The sequence below is a fragment of the Harpia harpyja genome, chromosome 21 (assembly GCF_026419915.1).
Source record: "Harpia harpyja isolate bHarHar1 chromosome 21, bHarHar1 primary haplotype, whole genome shotgun sequence".
In the NCBI taxonomy this organism is placed as follows: domain Eukaryota; kingdom Metazoa; phylum Chordata; class Aves; order Accipitriformes; family Accipitridae; genus Harpia; species Harpia harpyja.
Genome location: NC_068960.1, coordinates 16289184 through 16309804, shown reverse-complemented (window position 1 = coordinate 16309804; position 20621 = coordinate 16289184). Strand labels below are relative to the sequence as shown.

Below are 20621 nucleotides of genomic sequence, written 5' to 3'. Positions count from 1 at the left end.
ATTGCTATTAGCAGGAAGGAAAAATTAAAATCCTTTTGAAAACTAGATGATGCTATATGGTATTCACCTGGGAACTGGGAAGTAGTCAACTGTGCTTCCTAAGGCCATTTAAAGCAGAGGGGTGTGCAGCCATCATTTAGCCTGTATAAACTTAGAATTTTCCATAACAGTGAAATATTTACTTTCTGAGTCAAGAGTCTGTCATGTTAGAGTAATAGCAGTCCACACAAAGGAAATTTTATAATGTTGGCCCAACATATGCATTTTGGTATTTCTGTCTAGGCATATATAGGCAGAAATACTGAATATATACGGGCCTGTATGTAATATATTGAAGACTGGAAAAAGTATGTTCTAGTCTTTTTAAGAAAAAGACTACATGTAGATACTAATTAATTTTACCATAAGAGATACCAATTTAATTCTAAATGAGTAAAATTCACGTAATTGTTCCTGGTAACATGATAATGATGCTTATATCTGACTATTTTCTGAAGTCTCAGTCCTAGAAACATGCATATAACTTAACTTGTCTAAGCATTTTGGGGTAGGAGAATGAAAAGTAGTTAAAAATGCTTTGCTATTACTGTAAAATTAATGCTGTGCCATTAATAGATCTTGATGCTAGTTAGATATTAAATTACATTTATGTGTAGCTCCATTCTAATTGATGCCATAGAATCACATTAAAAGTATCTTCTACAAATAGTGTTTTCTGTTTCTGTGATAAGGCAGGTTAGACCGCTCTGGTGAAATAAATTTGAAAAGAATCATTGATTGAAAATGATGTAGTATAAGAAATCTTTCCATGCCTAGCGGGGGGGGGGGGGGGGGGATAAATCAGGATACATTCCTGTGTCTGATCAGTTAAAGAAAATATTGGAGAGTTCATGAATTTAATATTTTCTGACGGTATGCTTCAGTGATGGAGTGCCATGGGAGTATGTTTCTGTGAGATTTCTAGCACACTTTTTGCTTCAGTTGGTGCAAACCAGGAGTTATTGGAGACATTATATGAGGCTGTTTTGAGTAGAATTGCAGCCCAGTTGGGTTTCTCTGAGCTTCCAACAAAGAAACTTTTTCTTTCTTATCTGAACTCAGCTGAAATCTGGTACTTTGAGGTCTACCAATCAGTATTACCTGTACCCCAGGGCAGTACTGATTTTCCAAGATATGTGGGATGTTTACTGGCTATTACAGTGCAAGGATGAACTCTTCAAACTGTAGAGACCCCAGTGATGATTATCATTTACTCTGCAGATTCTATTCCTGATTGTCTTTCAACAATCCTAGATAAACGTCCCTGAGAGACTTATAGGTTACTGAAAGCTTCTGCCTCAGTAAACCTCCAGTAATTCTATTCAGGAGATAAATAGTCAATGTCAGACATCCTCATCTTGGCTCTTTTCTTTGTGATTACATTTTGAAAGTATTTATTTAACTCTCGGGTTGTTTTGTCTTTTCCTTCAACTTGATTTCACAGCAAATCCTGCAACACTTTACCCACTTCACTGACTGAAGATTAGGAAATATTTAACAATTCAGTTGAGCAGATGTGGTTAGAAATATTCTAGGTTTCTTCTTGCATTGCTTATGTTCTTCATCTTCAGGAAACATCTCCTCATATTCTTTCCAGGACTTCATTGTTCAGCATTTTGAAGATTCTGCTTGGCATATTGAAAAGATAACTTCCTGTTGAAAAAAGGTCCTCTTATTTTTTACATTACTCTTCCTGCTCTGCATCTCTGATGTTAATGTTATATCAGTTTCCTTTAACCTCAGCAAATACATCGTTTTTTAAAAAGTCACTCTTTCCTTACATTTCTAATCTTTTGTGTTCTTGAGTAGCCATTCCAGACTTGAATCTCATGCTGTTAGATACATTCAACTGCAAAATGACTATTTGTATGATTTTGCATGATACAACATTAATATGCTTATCACTTATTGTAAATCTCATATCTGTTTCTTGACTCATTGAATCTGTAAGTATATTGGCAGCTTCTGACACACAACCATTATGTTTGATAGCTTGTGATAGTAAGATTTCACAGAGTGGTTTACATTAAATATGATTCAGGACCATGGATTTCATCAATGAAAAATTTTCTTGTATGCAATAAGTAAAAATTTTCCAATATCCAATAAATGACAGATTGTTCTGTGAATTTGTATTTTCAAATTTATTTCTAAGTAACTATCCTGGTTTCAGCTGGGATAGCATTAATTTTCTTCTTAGTAGCTGGTATAATGTTGTGTTTTGGATTTAGGATGAGAATAATGTTGATAACACACTGATGTTTTAGCTGTTGCTGAGCAGTGCTTACGCAGGGTCAAGGACTTTTCAGCTTCTCACCCCATTCCACCAGTAAGTAGGCTGGGAAGCACAAGAAGCTGGGAGGAGACACAGCCAGGACAGCTGACCCCAACTGACCCAAGGGATATTCCAGACCATATGATGTCATGCTCAGTATATAAAGTGGGGGGAAAGCTGGCTGGCGGCTGCTGCTCGGGAACTGGCTGGGCATTGGTGGGTGGTGGTGAGCAATTGCATTGTGCATCACTTGTTTTGTATATTCTGATTCTTTCATCATCATTATTATTATTTTCCCTTCCTTTTCCGTCCTATTAAACTGTCTTTATCTCAACCCATGAATTTTCCCTCCCGCCCCAGTTCTCTCCCCCATCATGCTGCAGAGGGAGTGAGGGAGTGAGTGAGTGAGCAGCTGTGTGGTGCTTAGCTGCCTGCCAGGTTAAACCATGACAGTAGCCTTTAATTTGATTCAGAGTGCTATCTGTTGGAAAAGGGAAGCATTCTTTACTATTGTTTTCTTTAAAGATCATTTTCACTAGTATAATATCATAGGGGAATCATTATACTCTATAAATATATGCAAGTATTAGAGTTGATTAAATGGTATTTTAAGTGAATTTTTTTCTCCTAGATATCTTAAATATAAAGCTGAATACATATAAAGACAATATATATGAAATTGATCGACATTCCATTGCTAATTATGGATTGTGAAATAGAGGTAGTATTGTCTGATTTTTGACTTAGTCCCTGCTCTAAGTAACATAGTTGTTCTTGTGTGTTTTCCCTGTGTACAATAGGAATGTATTTCTGCTGTGTAGAATAGGAAGTGAAAACCCTTTCAATAATTGCCAGGTTCACCTATGCAATAAAATGTGGAAAGGCCTCAGACACCACTTACCGCTTGCCAACCAGCCGCTGGAGGGAGAATTCTGCTACTGTAGCACTCTGTGTAGGAACGTCATTCTTTGTAGGCCTGGCAAAAACCTTTGGGAGATTCCTTATTCTAGAAAAGACCTGTAATAAATGTGTCTGTTAGGGAAGCCAAAATCTGTTCATGGTTTAAATGATTCTTGCTGCTAATCCACCTTCTTCTATAAACTGATTTCAATTTGCTGTCTGCTCAGCCTTGCACATCCTTATGTTTTCAGCCCTTTTCAAAAGCCTTCAAGACATTGTTTTATTTTTATTACAGAGGTCTTACAAGAATATGGAAGCCCCTTTCCAGAATATCTGAATATTTGCTTCATTCAGGAACTTTTGCTGCTTGGGTATTGATTGTTTAGATTGTCTTCTGCTGGGGGACCCAGGGGAAGAAATAAAAAGACTGTAACAAAAAAATCTCTCTCATATTTATGGATAGAATCATAGAATAGAATCATAGAATCATTTCGGTTGGAAAAGACCTTCAAGATCATCGAGTCCAACCATTAACTAAGCTCCCTAAACCATGTTCTGAAGTACCCTGTCCACTCGCTTGTTGAATATCTCCAGGGATGGTGACTCAACCACTTCCCTGGGCAGCCCATTCCAATGTTTGACAACCCTCTCAGTAAAAAAAATTTTTCCTAATATCTAACCTAAATCTCCCTTGCCTCAACTTGAGGCCGTTTCTTCTTGTCCTATCTCCAGCCACCGGACAGAAGAGACCAGCACCCACCTCACTACAACCCCCTTTCAGGTAGTTGTAGAGAGCAATAAGGTCTCCCCTCAGCCTCCTCTTTTCTAGACTGAACAGCTCCAGCTCCCTCAGCTGCTCCTCATAAGACTTGTGCTCCAGACCCCTCACCAACTTGGTTGCCCTCCTCTGAACATGCTCCAGCAACTCAATGTCTTTCCTGTAGTGAGGGGCCCCAAACTGAACACAGGACTCGAGGTGCGGCCTCACCAGTGCCCAGCACAGGGGAACAACCATCTCCCTGTTCCTGCTGGCCACGCTATTTCTGATACAGGCTAGGATGCGATTGGCCTTCTTGGCTACCCGGGCACACTGCTGGCTCTTATTCAGCCAGCTGTCAACCAGCACACCCAGGTCTTTCTCTGCCGGGCAGCTTTCCAGCCACTCTTCCCCAAGCCTGTAGCGCTGCATGGGGTTGCCGTGACCAAAGTGCAGGACCCGGCACTTGGCCTTGTTGAACTTCATGCGATTGGCCTCAGCCCATCGATCCAGCCTGTCCAGATCTCTCTGTAGAGCCTTCCTACCCTCGAGCAGATCGGCCCTGCCTCCCAACTTGGTGTCGCCAGCAAACTTACTGAGGGTGCACTCGATCCCCTTGTCCAGATCACTGATAAAGATATTAAACAGAACGGGGCCCAAAACTGAGCCCTGGGGAACACCACTTGTGACCCGCCACCAACTGGATTTAACTCCATTCACCACAACCCTCTGGGCTTGTCCATGCAGCCAGGTTTTTACCCAGCAAAGAGTACACCTGTCTAAGCCATGAGCCGCCAGCTTCTCAAGGAGTATGCTGTGAGAGACAGTGTCAAAGGCCTTACTAAAGTCCAGGTAGACAACATCCACAGCCTTTCCCTCATCCACTAGGCGGGTCACCTGGTCATAGAAGGAGATCAGGTTGGTCAAGCAGGACCTGCCTTTCATAAACCCATGCTGGCTGGGCCTGATCCCCCTCTTTTTCTGGAGTTGCCATGTGAATGCTCTCAAGACAAACCATTCCATAATCTTTCCTGGTACCGAGGTCAGTCTGACAGGCCTGTAGTTCCCTGGATCTTCCCTGTGACCCTTCTTATAAATGGGAGTCACATTGGCAAGCCTCCAGTCATCTGGGACCTCCCCTGTTGACCAGGATCGCCGATAGATGATAGAGAGTGGCTTGTCAAGGACCTCTGCCAGTTCCCTCAGTACTCTTCGATGGATCCCATCAGGTCCCATAGATTTGTGAGTGTCCAGATGGCGTAGTAGGTCCCTAACTAATTCCTCCTGGATTAAGGGGGGTATGTTATGCTCTTCATCCTTACCTTCTAGCTCAAGGGGTAGAGTACCCTGAGGATGACTGGACTCACTATTAAAGACTGAGGCAAAGAAGGCATTGAGTACCTCGGCCTTTTCCTCATCACTGGTTGCTACGTTCCCTTCTGTATCCATTAAAGGAAAGATATTCTCCTTGGGATTCTTTTTACTGTTAACATATTTGTAAAAACATTTTTTGTTGTCCCTTACGATAGTGGCCAGATTTAGTTCTAGCTGAGCTTTCGCCTTTCTAATTTCCTCTCTGTATGATCTAACAAGATCCCTGTATTCCTCCCAAGTTGCCCGCCTTTCCTCCAGAGATGATAAACTCTCCTTTTTTTCTTAAGTCCTAGCAAAAGCTCCTTATTCAGCCAGGCCGGTCGTTTTCCTCGGCGGTTTGACTTGCGGCACATGGGAATAGCCTGGTCCTGAGCCATTAAGATTTCCTTCTTGAAGAACGTCCGTCCCTCCTGGACCCCTTTGCCCTTCAGGACCGTCTCCCAAGGGACTCTCTCAACCAGCGCCAAAGTTTGCCCTCCGGAAGTCCATAGTGGTGGTTTTGCTGACCACCACCTTTGCCTCACCAAGAACTGAAAACTCTATCATTTCATGGTCGCTAAGCCCAAGACGGCCTCCCACCATCACACCTCCCACCAGTCCTTCCCTGTTTGTAAATAGTAGATCTAGCAAGGCTCCTCCCCTGGTTGGCTCACCTACCAGCTGTGTCAAGAAGTTATCTTCCACACACTCCAGGAGCCTCCTAGATTGTTTACTCATTGCTGTGTTGTATTTCCAGCAGATGTCTGGAAAGTTAAAGTCCCCCACAAGGACAAGGGCACACGATTCTGAGACTACTGCCAGCCGCTTGTAGAACGATTCATCCGTCTGTTCAACCTGGTTGGATGTGGCAGGCTTGGCATGTTCTTCAACTTCCAACCTAATGGGTGGTACAAAGACTTGGAATGTCTTGGCTGTTTGTGAAAGAATCCTCTCCCTGAACTCAGTTTTGTCCTAGATAGCTATCCTTCTTGACTACCTGGCAGCACAGAATTACTCCGTCAGGGACTTTGTATTTAGCGATGCACCAGCACTGCTGTGAATTATACACAGGAAAAGAAAAACAGTTGTATTAACCTTATGGGAAAGAACTACCATAGTGGGGAGAAAGCTATTCAGCAGTCCACCCAGTCCTGTGCTTTTCTATGACGAACCAGACAGGTAACAGAGTTCACGGTGAACTTTTCAGGAAAGAGTGCCTGAATGTACAGGATCTATAGAGTCATCAAATGCAGTCTTCTGCTACCACGAAAACCTATTATAAGTATACTTAAAAGAAAAATAGGACTATTTTTGACCAAAAGAAAAATGGATCTCCACTTAGAAGTTTTTCCTCCATGCAAGTTCAAGTTCTTTTCCTGTCCTGAATTCTTGGTTTGAGGGGGAAAAAAACCACCGTCACCCTATTTCCTTTCCATTTCTTGTCATTCCATTCAGGCTTCCACTAGAAGAAGAAAAGATTTCTTCTTGTGTCTGCTACTCCCTGCCACCCCCACCCCCCTCTCCCCAAGTTCTTGCTTTGAGGCCCACCCTTTGTGGATCCGAATACTTCCCGCACTGAGCTGAGAATCCCTCAATAGCCCCCAAAACCTCACGAGATACAAGTTTCTTGTAGAATCAGACCCTTATGCACACAAGAGTTCCTTAGCTTTAGTTTTCTGTTATAAAGCCTCATGCTTATGCTGAAAATGTATGATGACAAGGGACCCGTTTTGAATCTTTTTTTAAGTCTCAGATGGTACACTGAAAATAGGCTGTACTGTACCATACGTTACCTTGATTTATGTGAAACATCACATATTGATGCCTTTATAGACAGCAACTTAGTGTTTCAGAGGAGTCTGCATGTTACAAAAAGGGCAGCAGGTGTTATTTAGACTAAATTGACCTTGAAATTGATTTCTTTATTTTATGACTTGCCGAGGGGAGATTAATACTTTTTTTTCCTGCAGCCTGAAACAATTTACATGGTAATAGAAGGCATAGTCAGTCAAATAAATTGCTGGAAGTAGTAGTGTTCCAAGAAAGAAAATATGGATCTTACTTGCATTGATTCTTTCTATCCCTAGGGAGTAGCTAAGACTTTTAACACTGGGGAAAGACTGCCAAAATTTATTTTTCCCATTAAAGGCAGAAGAACGGATAGTAACGTCTGTAAGGTGACGTTTACTCTAAACTTTCAGTTCGAGGGGTGGGGAGAAGGGTGTGCCCTGTACAAAATTTAGGGAGCTTTTTAATGCCATTTCATTATTTCTGTCAGGGCAGATCAATAGAAGAAGAAATCATAAGAAACTTCTGGAAAGCCTGATGTGGAGACAGCACAGCTGCCCTTTATAACGGAATAGACATTGGCAACAGCCTGTAAATGGTTGTTGCAATTCCATCTTTGAGTACCAAACAGCAATCATCTCAAAATACAAATGTCATGGAAACAAGAGACCTAAAAGAAATTACCTGGAGGAGGCACTGATGGAAACATGAAGTATAGTCCTATAGGAGGGAGAAAGTTCTTCTTTATTGTGCTGCCATGAATACTGCAGTGATGTAATTTCCATTTCCTGTAGACTGCAAGACAAGTGCATAGTTAAATGATTTGTCAGTGGCATAATACTTTGCATAACCTGAATATATATGAGATATTATTATGACATATTACCTGAAAATGAGTGTGAATGCAATTCTACAACACAATTTTTTGTTTGTTTTAAATACAGAAATAGTGTATAGGAAAATGTCTTATAGATGAAAATCATTATGATCATCCTGGGGCTGGAAGCAGAGAATTAATCTCTTGTCTATTAGAAGTCTGCACCTGAATGCTATTATTGCAGCTGTAGTGAGTGAATGATTATTTCAGTCTTTGTAATACAAGAGGAGGAGATTGGTGTTTGGCAGATACCAGTCTGTCTGGGCCAAGCTTTTGGCTCTACTGGGGAAGAGACTCAGGCTCTTGCTAACAGGCTTACATTAGTTTGGACTATTGTTGGAATTCTCTGTCCCCCTAAAAATAACCTTTGCCTGAGGAGTTTTTCTAATTTTGCTTTTATTTTCTGGCTCAGCGTACCCTGGATTATCACAGGTGGCAAGCGTGTTATTAACATGGAGCATGTCACAAGCTTTCCAAGTATATGTCCCATATGCAACATCGGTCCAAAGCTGTTTATTAATTTGTTACTGGTTCACAGAGCTGTGCAGAGCGTGGAAATAAGCTGGGGGTGGGGGTGGAAGGGAAGTATATTTGCAAAATACCTGTTTAAAATGCCATATTTTTTTTGGAACTCAGGGCATTGCCTTCTGGAAAAGAGTGTTGTGTAGAATAAAATCTGCTTTCTCTTTGTATGTCTGCCAGCTTGCCTCTCCTAGAGAGTTTCCCATGAGCAACACCCCTGCAAAATGGTTAGCTTGGGGGGTTTGAATTCTCACAGTGCCCTTTACAAGTACTGTGAAACTATTATCTAAGGTCAGCCATGCAACCTACTGCATGATAGCTCTGTAACAAGAAAGAGCATGCTAATTAGAAGGTAGAGTAGAAGGTAATGGGAATTGAATACAAATAGTTGAATATACATTCTACTGTATCTCTATGTACATTCTGTTTGTGTGATGTGTATAATAAAGCAGAAGTAGTAAAATGGGTATGGGGTGGCTGAACCATGGGTAGTAGCAATACGATAAGAGTAGCTAAGGTGAAGGAAAAGAAGAAAGCAGGAGAGTGAAATGAGTAAACATGAAGAAAACCTGCAAAAGTAGAAAATGCACAGCTTATCAGTGATTCAGCAGTGAGTAAGTATGTGGAAGCGCTATTAACTTATGCAGAGGCTAGAAAACAGAACAGATGATCTGGTTGGGGGTTTTGTTTGATGTCAATCTCGGCGAGCTTGCAGCTTCTCACAGTGGACAAAAGTGACTGCTTTGCTTTGTGGGAAACGGATGCAATAGGACTGTAGGAATTTGTCTGTTGGCCAATTCTAATGGCAGTTTGGCATCTACATATGTCTTGTAAAGTCTGTTTCTTGGCATTTCTTATGAAGAAGTCAATGTATACAATGGTTAAGTTGAACAGAGAGTAACTGATATTCTTCTTTATACTTTTCAGGAGCTAGTATGCTAAGGGGACGCTCACTGCATAAGAAGGCCCTTTTGTGACTTAACTTGTAGTACATGGAGGAAAGGTTAAAAAAAAAAGAGAATATTTTTGATACCACTAGAGATGTTAATTTTTGTAGCCCATAAATTCTTTTCACGTGTCAGTGGGAAAGGTAATATGTTTCAAGCTGCTGTGTTTCTGCAACAGCTGTCTTCTGAGACAGTTTACAGACATTAAGCTTCTTTTGAGGTGAGAAAATGGTGTAGTCCTCCATATATTAATGGGTAAACTGGGATGTAGAGAAGTGAAATGTAGAACAGTCATGCAGTGAAGTACCAGAGAATTACTATCAACTCCCTGAAATATGTTCTGTCTCCTGGATCATAGCACATCTATAAATAAACTATCTAGAAGCTTAATATTTGGAGGCATACTTGAAAATAAAATAATAATTAGAAGAAGTTCACAGCATTTACTCTCTGCTGTCTTTGCCAGATGTGCCTCAATTTCAGTTTATCAGACTTTCATTCCCAAGCAGTAGGAAGAACTGCATAGCTTCACTTTGACATGCAAATCTGATCTTATTGACAGGAAAGGCAAGACAACAGGAGGCTAGCCCTGGAAGAACTTTTCAAAATATAAACATAATGGCTGTATTCATTAGGGAAGAGACAAAAATTTAACATGCCAACTACTTTCTAATATACCCTTTTAAAAATAGTTCTGATTTAATTACTGATTTGAGTCTTGCACTTGTATTTATTGTATCTATATTTAGATATGGTGGCACTTCTATCACCTATTTAAAAACCTCTAAGCCTTTGTTTCTGTATTGTAGTAACAGCAGCACAGTCAGCTTGTTCTCACACTACCTGTACTACAGTAGTACTTTTTTTTTTTTTTAATCTTTTAAATTTTTTTTTTTTTAATTTTCCTGCATTCTGGTCTCTTCAGCTGTTAACTGTAAAGCCTTCAGAAGATGTGCCCAAGCCCCAAATTGCTTTGTCTCCACATTTGTGGAATGCCAGTTTGGATGTAGGAGAAGCTTCAGGAGGGATAGAAAACTAGGAATTTTACATTGCTTTAGGGTGGACCCAAATGTAGACCTTCTGCAAGCATGATGAGCCAGCAGAGCCATGAGCCTGCCTGCTGAGCATGCCAGTAGCCATGATCCTGCCTGCCTGTGCAGCCTATGCTATAGTGGTTTGCAACAACATTATATGGCTGTTGCCAAGCAGGCAAATAAACCAGGGTCCAATAGAGTCATTTTGTGTAAGATGCCAAGAGAATTTTGGGCAGCTGAGGAACTGTCATCCAAACTTTCATGGTGAGACTGTGCAGACCTAGTTCAGGAAGTGTACTGCACTTCTTGACTGAGCTTCTGAAAGGCAATAGCTGTAACCATCATCCTGTCCTTCCCACCCACACTCTTCTAAAATAGGGATAAGAATACTAGCCACCTTGGGGACCATTATAGTAAAACCAAAAAAGTGTGTAATTTAGTAAAGAGGGTCTAATGCATAAGATGAATGGCAATGAAAATCTGTAATCAAGTGTTTTACTAATGGCTCCTCTGAGCCTACTTATGGTGATGTTCAACGTTGATCTTTATTCCTGTTACGTAAAGTGCAAACTATTCCATTTAATCTGATCCACGCCCCTCCCTCCTCTCTTTTCAGGACTATAAATCTGATGTTATGACTCTGGTTTCCAGTGCCAAGAACAGTCCACAAGGTCCAGTAAGTAGAAGCATTTTGCTGAATAGATTAGATTCTGTAACTTTAGATCTTCTTTTGTATTGTTTCAGTCATCAGTCACTGGAACCAATTTTTACCTGTGACAGCTTGCTGCTTTTGAAGTGACTGTACTTGAATTTGCTTAAATGCTCTTTAATACTCGAATATATAGTATAGCAAAGACCTGTCTTACCAAACTGAATAAAACTGATTAGAGTAATTGCAGTGTAAGTTCATTAATAGCCCAACGAATCTATCTTGTGTGCTACTAACTGTATCATACCAACATACAGACTTGGCTTCAGGTTGTGCCTCACTGTCGTGCAGAGGAGGATAGCATCTCAGTAAATTGTAGGGTGGGACACAACTGCAAGCCCCCTGCAATTTCATATTGTAATGATGTCCCTAGCTGAGGGTAGATACAAAAAAAAGAAAACAAAAGTTTGGACAAGTTCAGTGGCATGCAAGACCAAAGTGTTCACAAGAGTAATACCACCATTTGCTTCAAAACTGAGCAGGACTGGACCAAGAAGAACTACCTTATACTGGCTTAAAGGATAGAAATAATCTAGTCTGTCTCTGTACTGCACCTATCCTTCCTTCTCTTCCATATCACTTGGCAGGAAATAAGGGTACCATAAAATAAGTTTATGCTAAGGTGTTATGGGCCTGATTTACAAAGGTGCTGATGATATTCAGCTCCGTTTGATGTCACTAAAAGTTCATCATTTGTTGCAGTCAAGTCCCTTTAATCTCTTTTTGTCTCTCTAAAACACTAACATCGTGCCATAGTGCCTTTTCAAGTGTCTCTGGATGGATGATGCCAGTAATTGACATTATGTCACTCTATGTACATTTGGTTTTTTGTGGTTTTGTGGTTATTTTTTTTCATCTGATTATCTAAATTGTATCCCTTCAGACTTGAGGTTGGTAGGAATGTGGATTTATGTCAGAATAAGGAAATACACAATATTTCAAGTGTTTGACAAACCCTTTTTTCTTGTTTGCAGGCATGATTAATGCAAGTTTAAACATGAACCTTAAACATTAAAAGTTCCTTGAAAGAAGGAGGTGGTTGGACTTTTTCCAAATAAACACTGTCTTTCAGTTTGAAATCACTGCCTTTTGAAACTGCTTAGTTATATTAATGTAAATATAAAAATATCTTGAAAGATCAAAATACATACAAAAGATTTTTAATTTGTCTTATGATGATTTGACAGAATCCTTTCTTACCCCATATACTAAGTTTTGAAATAATATCTTCTTTCAATAATTCTTTCTGCCCTGACACTGGTAACTTCCTACTAGAACAGCTTTTGAAAGCTTTAATAGCTACTGAAAGTTGCAGCCTTTCTGTTAGTTTGTCAAAAGTTAACTTGTAAAATAATGTGAGAGGTGAAGGTTTATTTTTAGAAACTTGGTTTTGCGCTTCATATATTTGCATTGAAATTAGGTTTGTATCAGTTAAAAATGAATGTTTTGAAGAATGATATAGTGATTTTCTGGCTGAATGTATTTTCTAAAATAGAAAATGGTCTGCTGTCAGTTTATGTTGAAAAGATCCCTCTAAAAAAAAAAAGGGGGGGGTGGGAAGGGGTGGGGACTTTACAGAATTTGTTGGCCAAACTTAACCTGGAAGTTCTAAATTTTTTTTTTTTTTTTTTTTTTTTTTTTACTTTATGATTGAATCCTTTGGTTGCTGTTGCCTGTAAGAAAGTGTCCTCAAATTTCAAACTACTGCCTTAAAAAAAAAAGGATTTCAGTTGTCTTGCTTGAGCCTCAGTACCTTACACCTTTATTGCTTTTTTGTTGATTTTTGGGTGAGGGAAAGAGTGATAAATGCAAGTTTAGCAATGTATTTTGATCTACTGAAGAGTGTTGTGATAGGAAGAGAAAAAGGTTTCATGTTTTCCATGAGACTTCTGATGTAACACAAACATGGCATAAAAAATGAGTTAAAAGTTGAGCTTATTTCTCTTGAAATTGCACTGTCTCTGTTGTGGCTTGGAAAATTGTTTGTTGTGATGGATGAGAAGGAATACATAGATTTTTCAAATGTGTTGCCAGATCATTGCTTATAGAACAATCTGGTAATAAAAGGAGACGTGACGGATGAGAATTCAAATGGAGCCAAGAATGAATTATTGAGTAATGCCCCAGTTCCAGAGCCTGAAAGGCTTATTTCCAGGTTTTTTTGTTTGTTTGGGTTTTTTGTGTTTTTTTTTTTTTTCTTAATAATTGTTGGCTGCTTTTCCTGCTCTTAGTGACAGATCCTGTACGAAAGTCTAATGCAGCTCAAACTCACAGACTGAATTTACCTCTGTGTTACATAATTGAGACTCTATTGAAATGGCTGGAATTACAGTGATATAAAACTACAGAGGTAACTCGGTGATGAATCAGAGCTATCAAACTTCATGTTTCTTGATAGGTATAGCTGCTTAATAGATTGTTTGTTAAATAATTCAAGATGTTTTCATTAAGCTGAGTGATTGTGCCTTTTAAAACCTTTCTTTTGTTCTTAAATCTCACCAAGCAATCAGTTATACCTGTGGAGCTAAGAAAATCTAACTGAAGAAATTACTATTGGGAAGCTTTAGGAAGTTGCCAAGTGACTGGCTGCCAGAATCTAGAGGGCTGTATTTGGGCTAGGATTCTGCCATTTTTGTCCTTTTTCTTATAGCTTCCTCTAAGTGCTGTACTCTTATTTGCAGTTTCATACTCTTCTCCCAGGCTACCTTAAAATCTTATTCCTGCTTATTTAAAAGCTTACATTTTCTAAAATGGCTTTGTTTTTTCCCCAGTCTCCATTTCTCCAATTCTTGTCTATATATTGATATTTGATAACAAATGCCATGTACTCTTTTTAATCAAGAGATGTTGAGAAAAGTTACTGGGAGTAAAATAGGACTTTTCAGGGTAATTCAGTAGGGACAATAATGATTTTTGCTGAGAAATAAAATTGCTGCAAGAATTGCTGCTTGTGATCTGAATAGAAATGTGCTAGCTACCTGAAGTTACCTTATCTCTACTGCTGCTTTGGGAGAGATATCTATTAACTGGAGATAATGGCTTGCAAAAAAGTGGATTTCTTTAAATTTTAGATTTCTATTGAATGGAATGTATCTTAGCACCAGCATTCTTTTAAAAAAAAAAAATCAAATAAATCTGTCACTACCACGGATGAGAATAGAATTGAAATTAAAAACAACACCTCCCTAAACATTATCACAGAGCATTTGGATAATATGTTGGGCGGGAGGGGAGAGTCTTCTGTGCAGGGAAGAAGGGAAAGCATGTTGTGCAGATAACTCAAATGATACTGTAGAACTGATCTAACTGGTGAGAATAAAAAGATCTGGGGAAAATCTTGCTTTTTTTTTTTTAAATTCTCAACCTAATATGTAGAACTGCTGCAAAATATAGGAAAATTCTTTGCAGCTCTATCATGAGGATCTGGCAGTATTTTATGGGTTTCACTGCATGTGAATTGAATTCAGAATGAGGTCAAAATTTTACCTGAGAATGCCTAATGTGGGAAGATTTTGTCAAGTTTTACATCACAAGGTCTGGCTGCTTTTGAGTATCCAGGCACATGAGATCTATAGCTGTGTTAATCCACAGCAGATAAGAAAAGTTAAAGAACCTTGACTTTTATTCCTTAAATCTTCATTTATTTACAGTGTTATTGCTCATTATTATTGTACATGGCTGTGTTTTTTTAATCACATCAGCTGAGTTGGCCCAATGGCTAGAGGTTGCAGTCCATCTTAACTGGAAATAGTCTCCTTGAAAATAAACCAACATAATTTTGATGATGAGATAGTGTTACTATTATAGGTTGTATAGAGGAAAACCTCAAATTATAAATGTTATTTAATGATAAAGAAAATGAAGACAAACCAGTTATTCTTGCATTCAAACTCCTGTAATATATTGATACTCTCTTCCTCTTCCATCAGGTTATGACTTGTGTGTTGTATTAAATTAGGTGCATACTTGCTGAATGTTTGTTATCAGGGGTTAGCCTTGCCTGGAGTGGTAATGGTGTGGATCTACGAAGTTGTAGGTGGTTTATTTTTCTCAGAAAAGCAGATCTCTAGGATAAGTAGGTTGACATTTTGATTCTTCATTGATTAAAGTTTGGTGTCGTCTTGGCTAGCAGTAGAGATGATACTAAGAAATGCCTTGTTCTCTTAGAAGCCTGCCTGCCTTTCAGTATCAGAGATCCTTCTGCTTCTGTGCTTTAGCCAAGGAGTTAAAAGTCAGTCTAAATAAAACAAGAATAAGCAATTTTCAATAGCTGGAAATTCAAATGCTAACAAGCAGGTGAATCTCGAGAGCTGCTGAAATGCCAGGTAGTTTGTAAGAAGATCCTTGCATCTTCTTGAATATTAACGGTTCAGGTGTGGAAAGAAAAGCTGGGGTTGGAGAGCAGCTCAATACATAGAGGGAAGACGTATCCGATGAAGAGGACATTTCTGAATAGAGTGAGTGTCTATGTAGGTTTTTCTTTGCATTGTTACTCATGAAGGATAAACCAAACTGATGTTTGAAGGCACTCAATCAAGTTTGGTCGCACACCTCTTCTACTTGGAAGATTAAGGAAGCCACCCTATGGTTTAATTGAATTGAAGCAGGGTTCTTTTAAAAGGAAATGCAGAATAAGCAAAGGAGAAAAAAAAATTACTTTGCTGTTAGCAATATTCAATTTTTTGGTAGTTCTAAATACTGGGATTTAACAGAGTTTCAGGAAGGAGTTTGTGAGCATACTCACAATCTAAGAATAAGCAGGAAAAGGCTGTGTCTGCACGAAAGCTGTATAAAAGCTGTATAGAAGTTTATGTTTTTCACTGCTAGCAGTTACTAAATTGTGGGGTGGAGTGTATCCCATAGATGGAATGCAAGAGACCGTAATAAATAGGGTATAAATATGCATTTCATATAGCAGTTCTGTAAATCTCTGCTTATATAATTTGAGTGAAACTAAAGAAATGTGATAAATTTGCCCAGCTTTCCCTTTGAATCTTTTTCTTTTGCTTGGTTTTCAGTCAGGAATTGCGAAAATGTGGTACTGGAAAACAAATGAATAAAATTATTGATTTGCATAAATATTTGCACAAGCAAGATTCTAACTATTGTATAGCTGCCCATCAAATAAATTCTATTTAGCTGTGTTATGAGAATTGCATACCGTTCATTTTCATGCTTTTATCGTTCTCTTTGAGGCAAATAAATCAATGCATCGTTAATATTTAAAGTATTTATAGCTCAGTTAATATTTTCTTTTGGTTTTCTTTTACATTCTGTTCATATTAACAATGTTTGTAAAGTATCAAACCCCAGAATTTTTAAAAAAACAAAAACAAGACCAGAAAACGTGCTTCTAAAAGCCAGCAATAAAAAATTTTGAGAATTCCGGTGGATGAGAAATATAAATTAGAAAAAAAAAACAAACAACCCAACCCACAAACAGCCTACTCCCCCCACAACAGCCCCTTTTAACTCCTCTTAATAGTTTTGCTATCACTTTTATAGATGCATTGCGATGTGTATTAAGAGCCAACTTCTGAACATTAAGTTCTTGCTAATTTTGAGATGACTCCAATAGGACAGCGTGTATTGCATTATCGCAAAACCAGGATTTTACGTATTACAGTGAACTGAAATCTCATCAGGACACTTTCTGTTTAGTATTTTCTGTCACAGGGGAATGACGGTGATGAACTCTGAGATTTAAAGTGTGATGACAAGATGCCATCTAGTGACAATTTGTAGGAAACTGTAGTTCACAATCTGTATTTACAGAAACGTTTTCTCCTCTTTGAGGATTCAAAGATTGTACTTCAGAGCAGAAGTTCAACCATCAACGTGTTACTCAGAAGTTGTTTTCCTGGAAAAATGTTTTGTACTAGATTCAACTTCTACTATATTAAATGTGGGACACTGGTACTCAATTCCTTTGCTTCCTATGCTTGCTTCTGGTTTCGCTTTGCAAAGGCAAATACTGTCACTGCTGACTCCCACATAATCTAGTCTCCCTGGTAAGCATTAAATGTGTTTCTTGGTGAATTTGGTGGAGTAGTATTTCAGCAGTTCTACTCTTACCTGGCAGAGAATATATGTAATAATGGTAGAAGAGAAGCTATTTTGAATATAGAACATGTAAATTTTTTCTTTAAAAAAAACCAGATAAAATTAAACTTGTGAGCATTTGCATATTTATTCTGTTCCTTATTGGAAGGAAGAAAGATTTTTTTATTCCATTGCTGCTTAGAAATATCAGGTACATAAAATGTCTGGGGTTTATTGTCAGGACAGTTATTTTCTTTTACTGGGAAAGCACCAATTTGTCAGACATTGAAATTAGGTACCTACTATTTAAGTAATAGACTATGTTGAATAGTGCCTGTCTTTTGCTGGCAATAGACATCTGGTTTCCCCGGAGAGAGCCAAATCTGGTTTGGAGGATGCTGTCTTACTGCATCCTGGGAAAATCATGTCTGATATACTTTCATTTTGTTCCAGAAATTATCCTTATAGTGGGTTACCTGAGAGCACGCATTGAACACTGTCATCTTGGCCATATTAGCATGAGTGTGCAAGGAAAATGTCCGCGTATTTATCAGTGTCAAATGATACCAGGTTTTACAGGATATAATTTTGACATCTAAGAGTTCAAGTCAACAAAGTCCAGAATGTGTCAGGTACCTCTCTGAAACTGTCTGCAATTGCCATCTTCTTATTTACTTAAAAGAAAACAGAATGTTCTTATACTAACTACGTTTCTCAAAAAGAGTGACTGTTTACAAAAGGTGAAGTAACTGAAGAAGTGATTTCATAAATGTCCTCATATCACAGAGTACTTGAAGATACTCTTAATCTGAAGCATGTGAACAGTCCATTTGAGAAAGATCAAAGCATTTCATAATAGGCTAGCATTTTAGCAGTAATCTGTCAGACCCAGAATAAGGATGTTGCTGTACCTGTTTGAATAGACACATATAATATGTTTTTGCATGTAAATGAGTTTGACAAATACAAATTATGTGCAAAAATTAAAACAATTTAATTTGCGGTTACCGTATTTGGAGATTCTGGCAGTCTGTATTTAGGTTAAAGACGAAATGGCTGAAAATAGACTGTGTTAGTTTTATTACTTGTAAGGGAAGACACTTGCTTTTTGATTTCTGTTAAAAATATTGATCCTCTCTTCCCTTGGCTGTTCATGTAGTTCCATGGGAGCTATGAAGGAAGCGTATATGTTGAGAAATTTGCTTCTGAGGAAATAGCTACACATCCATTTAACGCAGAATAGTATTAAAAAGAAGGCAGGAAGAAATAAGCTCCCAAAAGCAATCCTGTCGCATAGAAATTTTTTAAAAAGCAAGGGTTTATGAGAGTAATTGAAGCAATTGTAAATTCTGCATGTTACTCATCAGTGTTTTCCAATTTACATCCTAAGAAAACTACCAGTAATTTCCTGCCTAAGTAAAGATAGAAGTGTTGTGAAGAGCACGACGATGGTTATACTTGGTGAGACTATTGTGCATGATGTTTTATTCTAACATGGCCAGTTACAGGTATCATAAGAACAAGCAGATGTGCAATAATCTTTAATGTGTTCCTAAACTTCTCCTAAACTTATGACTTAGAATGGCTTGTTAAGGGAGTCTCCAATTTTGCCTTTAATAACCTGTAATAAACATTTTCCCTAAGATTTTCTCTAAACAGGTTTTGAACCTGCACATCTTTTTGGCATCTGCAGTATCTTTAATTCTGTTTTTTGATAATTCAGTTGAATGGGGCTTCTGCCTACTTGGGGAATATACAAGTTTTCTAAGTAGCTACTGTTTTATTTTATATTTATATATAACATTGGAAGGAATCTGCTGATTCTTATTTGTATACAACAAGTCATGGTGGAATTATTCAGAATTACAGTATGTATCCAAATACCTGTTGTATGCCACATGATTTTGGATTATTTAAAAGCCACTGAAAAATCTCATGTGAGTAAGCTTGCCAATTTAATGTTTATAGTGAGTTATAGCTGTTACTAATGCCAAATATTGTCAGAGTAAACTGTGGGTTTGATTAAACATTTCTATAATGATGTTATCAAGGCCTCAAGCATCTGAAATATGGTAAACAAATGTGCGAAAGTACCAGTAAAGAGAAAAGAAAAACTGTGAGGCCTGAAGTGGCTATGCCAGAGTGTGGGTGTTTGTTATTCAATCTCCATTAATAAAACACTTCATGAGTGTAGCAACAAAATGTGAGACACTGGAATGAATGCAAGGAACTAGGACTTAAGAGAGATTGGAATCTTACCCATAAACACCCTAATAGCAGCAATAAATGGTGAAGTTCTTCTACAATATCTCCAAGAAAGCTTAAAATACCAGTTTCAAAAAAATTTTTGCTAAATGGAATCATGAATCTAATACTGCTGGAAAATTCATTGCCTACAATTAGGCAATAGATCTAAACCCAAAATGAATATTTAAAAAAAAAAAACCAAACAACTAGTAAAACAAAAATGATTAACAAAGGAGTTTCAAAAAAAATGGTGTGCACCAGTGAAATGAGACTGAAAACTAGAAGCAGAATTACCCACTTAAAGAAGTAATGTGTTGTGATAAAACAAGCTTATGTTGAATCCAGCCTGCAAAGTGAGCAGTGTTTTAGGTCTGAATCAGTGAGACGGAATTTTTGAGATAAAAAGTATCAGTGTGGAAGAGTAATGCTTAGGGGGAAAAAAATGACAACTTATTGCCTCACAATTAAAGATCTCTGTTACCTCGAGTGACATAAATATCTGTGCTGTTGAAAATCTGTTCTAATATTCATAATGCCCGTTTGCTCCTTGAATGAATTAATTCCTACAGAATACTGGGATAAATAATAAATATCAAATTGAACTCCTGTTAGCATCACATACTGTGGGTAATCTTACCCCTTGGCTCATTGGTTGAGTGCAAGTGTAAAAGTTAATTAAAGTTAACTAAGTCAAATTATCTTTTTAAGCTTGCAAAACAAGTTTTTGCTCTTTCAGTCAAATAATACTGTTTAAATATTTTTTTAATACAGAAAGTAGAATTGGTATTTTTAAATTTAAAAAGTAGTCTTTATTTACCAATAAAATTATAATAGTTATTTACCTTTATTGGGGGGGAAGCGTCAATGCTTTGAGAAGACAGTCTTGAAAGGTACTACAAAAAACCACAAACATTTTCAATTCTTTATAAATGTTTCCTGTTTTCTGGCTGTTTTCTGCTGTTTCAAATCAAACTCCATGCAAAAATACACTGTTTAGACCACTGTATTTAAAGGCAGAAGGCCATCTGTATCTTCTGAAGTATGTTTTTTAGTCTATTGAATTTTTATATGTATAAAATTATGGACAGAAAAGAGCTCACCAGATAACAATATGGTGAGATTATTTCTCCT

General features: G+C 38.0%; 1 protein-coding gene across 15 annotated transcripts in view; it reads left to right on the top strand.

The window, feature by feature from the left end:
* The window catches only part of RBFOX1 (RNA binding fox-1 homolog 1), a 1377247-nt gene that overhangs the window by 153155 nt on the left and 1203471 nt on the right, over window positions 1–20621 (top strand). For 14 of the 15 annotated variants that reach the window (XM_052772622.1, XM_052772607.1, XM_052772605.1 and 11 more), the window contains exon 2: window positions 11109–11168. The exons of the other annotated variant lie outside the window; for it this stretch is intronic. In XM_052772622.1, the coding sequence (XP_052628582.1) occupies window positions 11109–11168 (60 nt within the window). The remainder of the gene's footprint in view (window positions 1–11108; window positions 11169–20621) is intronic. 15 annotated transcript variants of the gene reach the window in all.